Source organism: Varroa destructor, unplaced genomic scaffold (genome assembly GCF_002443255.2).
Source record: "Varroa destructor unplaced genomic scaffold, Vdes_3.0 BEIS01000001.1, whole genome shotgun sequence".
Classification (NCBI taxonomy): domain Eukaryota; kingdom Metazoa; phylum Arthropoda; class Arachnida; order Mesostigmata; family Varroidae; genus Varroa; species Varroa destructor.
Window position 1 is genome coordinate 48,200,590 of NW_019211454.1, and position 13,152 is coordinate 48,213,741.

Below are 13,152 nucleotides of genomic sequence, written 5' to 3' on the forward strand. Positions count from 1 at the left end.
TGTCTTTAGCAGATCTCTTCTCGAGAATAAATGAGCCATTCGGCTGTATAATAAAAGAATCTTTGATGAATACGCGGCTACAACGTCGTTCTCTTCATGGTTATACCAGTTGTTACTACCAAAGGTAACAGGTAAGTTAGCGGTATATTTTAAAAGTAACTGAAGTTCCATCAAGAAATCTAATACAACGAGTAACAGCGGACAAGTAGCAAGAAGCAAACACTATCTATCTTAAATTGAACGTTTTTATCCGTAATTTCTCTCTCGTCTATAATTTTGGCGCGCTTGCTTTATGCCTGCTTCAAAAAAAGTCAGGGGAATGTTAAACCTAACCTGAGATCTACCTACCTGAGAGTAGATCTCAGATTAGGCTGCTTTGTAGCCTATAGTTCACTAGTGTTTCTATCTATAGTAGACCGCTTATATTCACTGCCTGATCATATCAGATCAGCATATAAAATCGCCATTTGAAACAAATGCATGACTCATTTGCGCTGCGTACGCTTTCAGTACACCCCGTGAGATAATGGTGTCCGTGCGTCGAATTGTGTTGCTAAATAATAATAAGAACAAAGCTGAAAACATTGTGATGATTTTTAAGACAGGTACGTACAATTATTTTTTGTGCCTGGCTAGTTCAAACATCCCCATGCTAGCCAATGGCAAAATGAAATGTATACTGAACTATATCAGTGGTCATATAGTTAATTTGAATGATACAACGGTTCTACCAATCAAGCGTATTTGGACCTCTGTGCGAATGGTCCACTGGCAGTCGTGAGTTGCTTCCAGCTATATGCGCAGAGACATGGATTAGAATGAGGGGCAGTTTCCTTTTGGGCGTATTTGCTGATAACAGTGCCACGAGTCCTCGTACACACGAAAAGTTAATGTAGCGAGTATTCCTTGCAGAAAGCTTCTTTGCAAGTGTTCTCCCGCGCAGGCTCTACGCGTTACAAATTGCATTTCTGTGAATATTTCTACTCTTGATGGCCGCCCCTTTCTCATTGTCTGCGTATTGGCCTGTTCCTACGGTGCGATTAACTATCGATTACGATCGATCGTGGCATCGTTTTCAGTAAAATGTCCTTTCGGAAAATTTAGTCCAAAGTATGCTTTGGTAATAAAGCAGTTTGTTGGGGAAGCCTGCATCTGTGGATGTTTTTGATGATGCACTGTTTATATATCATTTCGTTAATGCAGTACGTTCTACTATGGACTACGAGCTCAATTACGACAGAGTTGATTTTCTATATCTTAACATTTAAAGTAAAGTAACCGACACCTCTATTTAGATAATAGCACTTCTATTCTATAATAATGTGATATTCTACAGGATAAATATCTGTTGTGTGTGGGAATCTGTTATTAAGAAGAAAGAAACAAAGCTTTTAGTAATATGCAAATGACGTTATATATTACTGTGTCACCTTGAGCATGTGTACAATCGACGGAAATACCCAAAAGCAATACTACGGCCTGAGGTCCTTTTTTTCGGCTTGGTCTGACCCAGAGACTCTCATTTAATAGAGTTGTACCAAGGCGTCGATAATTTTGTGTCTCACCGAAAACCTAGCACCTTTGAATATATATATATATATATATATATTCAAAAGTGAAAAAATTGAATAAAAAAAATTTGAATATACATATATATATAGAGAGAGAGAGAGAGAGCCGAATATCATTGCTCATTTATTCTAATTATATTTTCTAGGACTATGAGGTGGACCTGTATCTTCGACAACGGTGGTACGATGGCCGACTCGCAAAAGTGAACATCTCAGCCCCTCTTGACCTCAACGACCCGAAGCTCGTGCAAAAAATATGGAAGCCAGAAGTGTTCTTCGCGAATGCAAAACATGCTGAATTCCAGTTTGTAACGGTACCCAATGTATTGGTTCGGCTGACTCCTCATGGAATGATACTTTACATGCTAAGGTAAACTGCCCCATTTATTAAGCTTACAACATCTTTCTAGCTTACGGCAACAGTTTGCTTGGTAAAACCTGAAAAAAACGCATCGATACAATCAATTCAAGGTGCCAAGAAGCTATGAAATGCAAGCTTCACTGGCATCTTCTTAAGTAGGGGATATGATACAATGGATCGAATGAGGATGCTATATGCACCGAGTCGATACTGCCGATACTCAACCACGTACATATAAACCGACTAAAATCGACAAAATTTCTTTTTTTCTGTTTTGATACGCTGTAAGAAGCGTTTAAATATGAAGAATCAATCTAAACGTAATCATATGCCGTAATATCGGTACGCTGCTATTCAAAGCGTTTCTACTTTCGGCCGTATCGGGCAAATGTTATTGATAAGCACAACAGAAGCCAAGTAACTGACGCTCACGGAAACGTAAAAGGTTCTATAATAGCAAACTTAAAATCGAGTGCAGCTATGGACAGAGCTCAGAGAGGCGTGGCTTTGTTAAATGTTGTTACATATTATTCTGCGCAATGCCGTCGATGTATAGCTGACTTTAGCATAGTGACTCTACTCAAAACAAGGCTTCTACTCATTATGCTACTTTTTCATCAGTGATGAAGATGCGTTAGCGGCAATAGGCCGTATCCATTTTTTCGAAAGAAGCTGCGATTGCCGAACCGTTGCTTGCTGGCCTGTTTCTCAAGACAAGGCTCCCCTGAAATATGAAGGCTGACAGAATCCTGCTATGAAAGTACCGTCGACATGTCCGTCGAAAATTTGTTCGCAGATCCCATAGATACAGTACTAAATGTATGTAAAGAGCCGAGATTTGTAAGGCAATCGAAAGAAACACTCCTTATTTACGTACAGAACACTTGGCCTATATATACATAGATATAGGACAATTGCTCTTCCATAAGGCATTCTTGTTTCATTTGCCCGTAAATGTTCAACGTTTGCCTGAACGTCTATCTCCGATTTGATTTCCATTGCGTCATTTATTTGAGCTATTAATATTATATTGCATTATGAGCTATGTATTCTTATTGAAGCTAGTCGGCAAATCAGCGGTTCGAAAATAAACTTTTTCGGTTTGCGCATTTGAGAAAACTAATAAACTTCACATACACTACTACGCGTCAAGATAGCAGGTCTACAATTTTTTTCCACTTATAAGGTTACCCTCACGGTTGTTCAGTTCCGCTGTCTCCTTGATTGATTTACTGCATTTTCCTGGTCCACTCAATTGGCGGGTCGCGAATGAATCGATAGAGGCTTTCTGCAGCATCCGGCGAAACATTCCGTACTGTTTATTGTTTTCTATTTGAATGATCATATTGCTAGCTGTTTCCCTCTCACGTCGACATACTTCCTCGGCTTATCCACACTTCCTCTATATAGACATATAGAGTCTAGGCGCACTGGACTGCGGAGGAACACGTCGCTGCGCGTATTGAGCTGTGGGATCTAATAAAAGACGTGGGTTGAAAGTAGACAACGCGTCGTTTGTTTGCCGTTATTACGCTTTGTCTAGTTGTGGATAGGGCACCAGTTACACATTCACGGCTAGATCATTCTAGTCGCATCTAGAGCATTAGGTAATGGCCTGTGCTCTATAGCGCAGGAAGATTGTGCGGTCGCTTCTTCTTTTTTTTGCGACTTGCCGCCTACTGTTGCGTTGCCGGCCTCAGCCAGCGGTTGGATTCGCTACAAACGGACCGATCGCCCCCAACAAGGAGCCTAACTCTGCTCCGTGGACAGAGTGCCCCTAAAACGCCAGTTTTCACCCAGTCGAAGTCGCTCGTTTTGATTAGTTCGAGTGATGCCCTGCACAGGATGTTCCTTTGTTTCCGATATCGTACGTCGTTCGACAATAGATGTGCTCGCTCAAATAAGTGAGGGCGCTCCGTATCCTCCGAGACCTTTGCACGACGAGGGAAGGAGCTATTCTATTCCAGTAACACTTGTGTGACAGAACTAATTGCGCGTATGACACGACATTATAGAACTTTCATTTTCAAAGAAGTACGTAATATGTCTAGCGAAGACTAGGGTAATGTAGTAACAATGTCTTATTCACTGACAGGGACGCTAGAAGCGACTGTTGCGAATGCGAGCGAAGCTTCAGTGCAACCCTTATCAATAATTTGGCTATCGCACCATGTCATCTATACGGCTATCGACAACCCATTCTTTCCATTATCCGCTTTGTTGTAAATGAAGGGATGATCGAAGGAAAGCTTGCCAGGTCCAAAATGCTGTGAACTATAGGATTTGTCCCATGGCTTCTGTTCCGAGGGAGTTTTGTTCATTTTCAGTCAGATGACATGGAAAGAAATAAAATCAGCTTTTTAGAGATGAGTTCTAATACAAATGAGGAGAAACGTTGGTCGACCTACAAGTGTATCAAGTTCATAGTACTACGGAGTATTCATTGACTGGACATCAGTTTATCCGTTAATTTATCTTTATTTCACATTGTTGAGTGCGCCAATATGTGAAGAACGTCTAATTTATGATAGCGATAGTAATAGCAATGACTAATATTTTCCTAATAATTTAAATACGTTTCCCTCAGAGATTTCTATTTCATTTAAAGAATCCACAACAGACATGGGTTCGTGCTTTATCTCGTACATGCATACCCGTATACTATTGTCATTCTTCGTCAGTGACAATGGCGAGGCAAATATTTGCAGACAAGGATACGGTTACCACGCCTTGATCGGATATTTCCACAGGGATCATTGGCTGGCTTGAGCTAAATTTCGCTGGAATCGTTGCGTTTAGTGATCAGGATGCAGTACAGCTTAATAGTCATTCATTTTCTGATTTTTCCCTATCGATATCCTCAGCTCGAGAGCCGAATGCAAATACGCTAAATAACTTCTACCTTAAATCTATCTTTTACCTATTTAGACCTAAAGAGAAAAACCTTCAAGTGGAAGGATAAATGAAGAGAGTCGTGTGGCGTTTTACGACAACTTTCCACTAAAATTGGAGACTTTTCTGCTGAATAAATTCTGCCCATGTTAGTCTTCATTTGCGACACACTGCGGTTTCCTAGTACATTATTAGGTCGCGAAAAAATTGATTAGTATATTAGCACTCGCGAAAGATCAGGTAGCACTTCATAGGTACAGCGGGTGTACACTGATGTAGTGAGAAGAAGTTCCTCCAGAAACTTTGAGCGCGCACGTTTTATTTGCTGTTTCCACAGCACATCCATTATAAACTGTCGATTTTCTCTAGCTATTCAGTTAGATATAACTACTCTGCTAATTACGACGAAGTATCACAGGCTGTGGTAGAATAGAAGCATCGTTTCTAAAGTGTTTTATCATAATTTGACTGAGATAAGCTGTGAATGCCATTTTGATTTAGTACTAATAGACAGTATCTGCGGAATGCCTGTTCATTATTTACACTGTCAGTTTGTAAACTACTATTGCTAAGCCACTGCCTAATCCAATGAGATCACATTGCTAGTTATGCATGCACGTAATATGCACGTTCGCATAGCAACGCAACAGATTTTGATTGCCCCTCGTGCATGTTGATCTACTTATTATTGTTGATCTACTTATTATTGTTTAACTGGCTTCAGAAAAACGCGTTCACAAATATGCATCGACCCCTGTTCATTGAGGCAACGATGCCTAGTGCGATTAATTGCTTGCAATGATCCCAGTTCTTAATAAACGTAATAACATAATATTTACCCTCGACCGATGCCCTTAGTGTCCGGAGCTTTTCGCCACAACACAGTTCGAAATTATTCTAAGTTTCCGAAGCATTCATTCAGAATCATATCAGTCTATAATGGTACTAGAGTTCAAGCATTATTTCGGCCAGGGTTATCCGATGAGATTCAGGTCGTAGGATAGTTACTTGTCAAATCAGTTTAAATGCAGCGTCATCTGGCTTCCTAATGTCTTCACCCATTCCATTTCTTTGAATACGTTAATGAGGTAATCGTGCAGCCACGTTCGTTCAAATCTTCGCGCCACGAAAATTATTACCATAAATTAATAACGATTATGGGAAAATAATAATAATTATTAGCAAGGTTTCACATAATATAATAACAATAAAGGAAGGTATCCTGATAGGTTTAGAACGATACACTCCGGTTAAATTTCCAACTGGGGGCAACCTCTTGATTCTCAACCTAAAAGAAGTTGATTCCGAATATTTGCTGACGTAGACAAAATAACTAAGTATGCCATCGTAAAAAAAATTAAAATAAAAAAAATAGCGCGGTATGACAAGCGATTGACAATTATTAATCTTAGTGAATGCATACGGAATGGAGCAATAGTCTCTTGACAAATCGTGAATTTTCACTCTAGATCTGTTAAAGTAGTACAGGCGCAAAGCGCGATAATAATTATAGCTAAAAAATCAAATGTGAAGATTTATTATTTCTTCATACTGTCAAAAGGTTTTACCCTTTTCTACATGTTTGCTGATAGCGATGTGATTCGCCGATGGTGAGAGTAATCTAAAGTAAATGATTCTTGGGAAAGCTCCTTTTATATTCTAGTTCGTAACCCCAGCGAAAGGTCAGATAAGCAAGTGATAGGTCCTGTGCGTCGACTCTGTATACAGCACGTATATTATATCTCGCTTTCTACGCAGTAACAAAAAGTATCTGGCAGCAATATTGTCCGCGTGGGGGCGTCCCAGTGCAGGGCTCTAATGCGCATATACGTATCGTCAAACACTTGACACAGGCAAAAGCGGACGGAAAACGCCCCCATAACATGAATAGCATTGTACTACCAAGTTTTCTAAATGACCATATATAATGATCAGCACAGTGTGGTAGGTGTAGCGTCCGGTTTATTTGCTCCCGACTAGGAAATCATAAATTAAGCAACCCTGTTCAGTGAAACTTTACATAGTCCTTACCTGAACAATGACCAGTGGGTAACTAACCCTCTAATAATGGATTTTCATCATTCGAAATTGTTATATAGAAATAAACATGTTGTTATTAGGTAAAATATTCTGTTATTATTGTAATTATAATTGTTTGCTTGTGTAACGGAATTGAGATCGATGTGCAAGCCTATCGTCACATAGTTTATAGAGATACAACTTTTTATTAACAACAATCAGTATCACTGCCGCTAAACCATTTTACTTGAAGTTGTCGTTCGACTCTTTTTGATTCTCCTTTCACAGGTTAAAGTTGACGTTTTCCTGTATGATGGACCTCTACCGGTATCCCCTTGATGTGCAAACCTGCACTATCGAGCTCGCGTCGTGTATGTACATATACTTCCTGTACGAAACAATAACATAGATTACATGATTTGTCGATTACTTCCATAAGCTCCATAAAACAAGACTCCCGCTAATAGCATCTCAGAAGAGGTGGTCAGTCAATACCAGATACTTTTGTGAGTACATTGTCAATATTCTTATGCTAGGTTTAAATAGTCACAGTCAACGATGTATACGTTCCTGTACCACTGGTGCTTGAAAATCAGGAGCAAACAATAAAAGTACCATACCAAAAATTGATTTTGAAATTTATCTCAACAAACGATAGATGAGGTCATTTAATGGAAAGGTCACATACGAAGGAGGTTAATTGTTATTTATATTTCTTCCTTATACTAGAGCTTGATGTGTATCTCACTGCTAGTGTGAAAACAACGGTATCCGCTTAGACAATAACAGGTATAGGGCAACACAAGCAATCTGTGTTTCTTCATTACTAATTTTTCTATTTGAATTTGTTTATCTATACTAAATGTCTCACAGACTGTTTTACTTTTGTCGTCTTTTTTTACACTGTTATAATGTATCACATTCTTTGCGCACTGCACATGGGATGAAGCGGGAAGCAGCTAGAAGGCGCCAACCTACGTTGTTATTGCTAGTTGCTTTTTCTATTTGTCGCGCCAATGAACTTACATATTCGAGTAAGGCACGGTAAAGCAAAGTTTGCGTCTAGTAGCATTGTGTTCTATCGTGTTTTAGTATCTGCTGTATTGTGTCAATTGAAGTCAAACATCGCATGAGGCAAGAGACCGTGCTTCGCACCCTCGATGATACACATTCCCACCTCAGTGCTCTCGCTTCTCTTCGCACTTTCTTATTGTGTTTCTTATTCTATTTGTTTCACCATTGCTGAAATTTTTGGCCAGCTCAATCCTCCGCAAGTCTTTCACCCTATCTGATTCTTTGGTTGCAGTCTCGAAGACGACCGACGAGTTGGTCCTGCACTGGTCGGAGCGGAACCCCATCATCCTGTTTGAGAACCTAAAACTGCCCCAATTTGAAATTCAAAATGTCAGCACCTCGCTTTGCAACGAGACGTTCTATCTCGGTGAGTAATCATTCGCCGCGCAAATGTCAGTCATTCAGACCGTAATTCCGCATCCCACTGCTCGAATGACGTTCGTATGACGGGGCAACTTTAGTAACTTGAACCGACCTTGACCATCAGTGCGTAACGGTTTGATGTCGTATTGAAGAATTTATACCTGAGTCCATGAATACGCTCCCATTCTTTGATAAAATGAAAGAAATGACCGCACACGTCGTCGGCAACAAGGACGGTCAACGAACAGATAACATTACATAAGAGCAAGCCGAAAAGATCACTCTGTGTCTGATTAGATTGATGATGGCCTGAGCAAATTGTATAGACTAAATGTACGCGTTGTAGACGTTCACAGTATGACATCAAGGTCGAGTGAATCTGTCGCGCGGATACAATGGCTTTTCGAGCTCTGCTTTTATACAGCCCGGTTTCTTGCTGCTGATTCTGTGTACACTCGTGCATGGAATCTTTATAAATTCAAGTGTAAAACGTACTTATCTTTTTCTACGGCTTAAACCACGCATCTTGCTGTTACAACAACTCCTATGTAGGTTACTATTTTTATACATATAGCTACAATCCATATAGCTGAAATTCAATTCAATTCAAAACTGCTACAACAAGTATCTAGATAAAATTATCTCGTCCAAGTTTAGCTCATCATAATAGCTCTGCTCAAGGCTTTCGAGAAATCCCATCGACTTAAACTGGATAATAAGAAACGTCATTTGAGTCTATGACACCTCCGAGATGCAAAAGTATAGCGTCAAAGTACTGTCGCGTACTATACCTGCCATAAGCAAATTATATATGCATTTATGCGTTTGGCTTCATAATATTCGACGTTCTGTCTTGAAATAGGTTATCTAGTGGCATCAAAGCAAGATGAGGGAAAATATTGGGAACCTAAGTGTCCGAAGGCTGCAGATGCGCACAAACGTACAGCTCCGTACATGCATACAACCGCCATAAACTACCAAAGCTAATATCAAATTGTTGTCAGTTAAAAGTCAGCTTCACTAACGTTTACCGTGCTACTCGTAACGTTACCAGGAAGCTAGCAAGCCTTCGAAGATTTCAGAAGCTGCCCGTAAATCCAGTTTGGCGTAAAATGATAGTTTTTAGCTCCAAAGCGCTTCAGAGGGTCGAGCTGCCACTCGTTTGGATATGGCTGTACGCAACAACTTCATGGCCGCACACAACTATGTAGAAATGGTTTTACACCTTTTGTCGAACAATCCTCCAAGTATCTACACATAACTGTAAGCAAGCATGGAGTTGCTCCAGTGTGTGCGTTAGAGCATCTGGCCCTGTAATCTTTTCTGCTTGGCTTCCCCTTGGTCCAAGAACCACGACGGTCTACAATGTGATATTCTCTCGACGTCCAGAGCAGCCGACGGACTCAGTTCTATAGTATTTGGAACGTGAATAAGTGCTAGCTGTGCAGTGAAGCGATCTAGAACTTTAGCAACATCTGATCTTTTTTTGGATCGTTCGCCTGCCCGTCGGCCTCGTTTATACTGTCTCAAACCAAAATAGCATATGGGTTCGTGACTACCCTCTACTTTTTGAACAAATCGGGTACCATCGGACACCCCATCTATGCGTATCACATACATCTAAATAGGCGGGAATCTATAGTGCAATAAAATCTCGTCCAAATATGCGTATGATACAGGTCTCGTCCAATATTAATTTTGTGATATTGCAATACGTCTATGGAGATCGCGTCTCCATTCGTTTGCGAACCTGCCGGCGAGTGGCAAGGGGCGTCGTGGAGGCTACCGAGCTGAATCGGCGCACGCGTTGGAACTACCGGTTCTTCAATGCCGTAGTGAAATATATAATAATAATATAGAATGCTTAGAACGTAATGTAGAATACACGGTGACCGCATTGTACGTGTCCTTGAAAACACACTCTATGTATTCACTTGTTTTTTGGTGGAAAATCTATCAGCAAAAAGCTGAACTATAAAAATAAGGATAGAAAAAAGTTTAGCTCGAAATTAGGCATATGTTATACTCGATGGCGTTTTGAAAACTTGCGAAGATAAAGATGGAAAAGGACATTAGTGAAAGCACGAGGAGCCTAAGCAAAATACTATTCTTGTTGGACTGGCTCAAACTTCATCATGTTCAGTCTTTTTTTAAAGTTAATTGTCATTTAAAAATTCAGTCAGTCAGTCAGTTCAAAAATGGCAGATATCATTGATGGAAATGGAGCCATCGGTCTCTGGTTCTTTCAGTCAAATGCTTAGCTGTATAGTTTTTCTTGAAGCAGGCTCAGTCTTCAATATTCAAGGCTCAGCTTGAAGCAATCATTCATTGTATTCAGTATGTACTAATTAATATATCGTGCAGTTAACCGAAGCCAGAATTCAAGGTGAAAAAATATATGGGCTTTTAATAAATTTTGAAATAGTGGTTTTTAATTAGACTCTTAAATCTCTCTATCTCTATATATATATATATATATATATATATATATATATATATATATATATATATAGAGATATATAGGTTACTTATTGGATGTGATAATTACATTGCATCTACTTGACAACTGTGTTCTACGTATGCTATTTTATGAACTAAATAGATACCACAATTCCACTAACACATATCGGTCACGATTATCTCTTAGGTTTTTCTCTCACTACTTGGCCTTAATTTACCTTACGACCTTTCGTAAACGACATATCATAGAATTCATATATATATTTACACTTAAGGTTCTGTTGTCGTTTGTGAGGGATCTGTGCAGATAACGCCTATTACAGTGACAGAGGCTACTTCAAACTGATTAATGAAAATTCTGTAATGATAAACGGTGCTTGGAGAGATGCGGCAGTTATTCGTTTCGCCAGACAAAATTTTACATAGACAGTAAAACCAACTTGGAGATCGAAAGGCACGACGATTAGGTCACCTGAGATGAGAGTTGATCTTTAACACATGCGTTATACGTTGCGAGACCTGTACTCCCCTCAAGTCATGCGCGTTCGTAAATGTCGACCTCGTCGATTCTTCCGTTCTATGCGAGACGTATAGATTTATGTGGTAAGGATACCACCATCGAGCTTTGTTTCAAAGCTTCTCTAGCTCTATTTCTTCTGAACGCGCCTAGGTATCTTCTGCTACATTGCAAACTTCACACATTGAACTTACCTGCACGTGGCATATTTGAGAAGCCCCAAGTTTTATTTTAGAAATTTAATTCACGATCAGTGATACTGTACGAGTCATAAAAAAAAAAATAGGTGAAATAATATCAACTGTATACAAGTTTAAGGATAAACCAAACATGTTAACGAATCAAGGTACATTGCGTCATATTGGGCACTGCTGTGAATAATTTATGTTGCAATGCGTTGTAATACCAGTTATCAACGTACTTTTCTCCCTTTCGGTTTCAGCTATCTCAAATTATGAGCCGGCAATTCTTCTTCTGCTTTTTTCATTGTAGCCCATAGCTCATGCCCACCCTGTTCGATCGAGCGACTGGGCCGCTTCTTTAACGGAATCTTTACATATGTGAATACCGTAACTTTCCGCAATGAAGGCCCGCTCCCCTCGCTCCTTTGTTGAACGTCGTCCAGCTTTGTCATGCGCCTTTTGTGTAACGCGGATTTTTACGATAACGACCGGTGTATTTGTTCAATTTTTGCTTCGCTTATAGGCGAATATAGTTGTCTAAAGGCGGAATTTCACCTGCAGCGTTCAATGGGCTACCATCTAGTCCAGTCTTACCTGCCCACTGTGTTGATTGTCGTCATCTCTTGGGTGTCCTTCTGGTTAGATGTAGAAGCTATTCCGGCACGCATCACGCTCGGAGTAACAACTCTACTGACGATCTCGTCAAAGGTCAGTGTGATAACGAAGTGATAGTTAATTGAAATAAGCATGCGGTATAATAACAATGATAACGGTAATTCTAACTATGCATTATATGCATACGTAATGTTATTCCAATGATAACAATACTTTTAGTGTTTATCGTGCAACAGTAGACGTTCAAGCATTCATTACTAATATTGGCTCACTTTGGAGAAACAACTTGCTTGTCTGTAGCGGTACAAACGTATACCGTAAATATTGTACGTGTCGTCCTATACATTTGTCCAGGGTAGGCTTTGTTAAGGTTGTGAGGTCAAATTTAAAGCCATGAAAAATATCGAACTTCATTATTTAGATACGTACGTATTAAATGACTATCATCATGCGGCATTGTTTTTTCAGAATCTGGTTATTAGCACATATATAATATATATATATATATATATATTGCTGCTGACTAAAGTAAGAACCTAATAACGATGACTTTTTTGTATGACATAAAGAGGTTCGGGATAGTCTGTTTCTTCTTGCACAGTCGCAGTTCTGTGTTTGACTCCGACAATCTCTCGCTTCGCAGGCCGGATGCTGTTGTACGTGTCTACGTGCCTCTTGATTTATCCTCCACTAAGTTTTAAAACATGATTATCGCGCCCTCGCCATTTAACAGCGTCCCATTTTCTATTAATGGTTGATTTTTAATGGATTAGCCCACCACAACACACAACCACATGGCTCTATTGAGCCATGTGCGAACAGACGAAACAGAGACCTCAAGCACTTATGTGCCCATGCAGGCTTGCCATTATGTAGTATTGTATGATACTAAACTGCACCGCGCGCTTCTTCCGAGAAGACATGCGTAAACACCAAAACAGCGATAGCGTCAACAAGCCGCTCGAACATTTTTCCTACCTATGGCACCCATATCCTACGATAAAATTCGTAGGATATGGGTGCCATAGGTAGAATTATGAATTCGGCCTATGGCGTATTTATACTTTACGATTTGTTTACATATTTGAACTTGCTAAT

The 13,152-nt window shown here is 39.8% G+C and overlaps 1 protein-coding gene across 11 annotated transcripts in view; it reads left to right on the forward strand.

Annotated features, from left to right (window-relative positions):
* LOC111255352 (glycine receptor subunit alpha-2-like) overlaps nucleotides 1-13,152 on the forward strand; it is a 108,234-nt gene that overhangs the window by 68,550 nt on the left and 26,532 nt on the right. For all 11 annotated transcript variants that reach the window (XR_015327031.1, XM_022817239.2, XM_022817238.2 and 8 more), the window contains 4 exons: nucleotides 1,718-1,941; nucleotides 7,132-7,214; nucleotides 8,150-8,284; nucleotides 11,963-12,147. Coding sequence is in view for 10 of the 11 variants with exons in the window: in XM_022817239.2 (XP_022672974.1) it covers nucleotides 1,718-1,941; nucleotides 7,132-7,214; nucleotides 8,150-8,284; nucleotides 11,963-12,147 (627 nt within the window). In the remaining variant the exon portion in view is untranslated. The remainder of the gene's footprint in view (nucleotides 1-1,717; nucleotides 1,942-7,131; nucleotides 7,215-8,149; nucleotides 8,285-11,962; nucleotides 12,148-13,152) is intronic.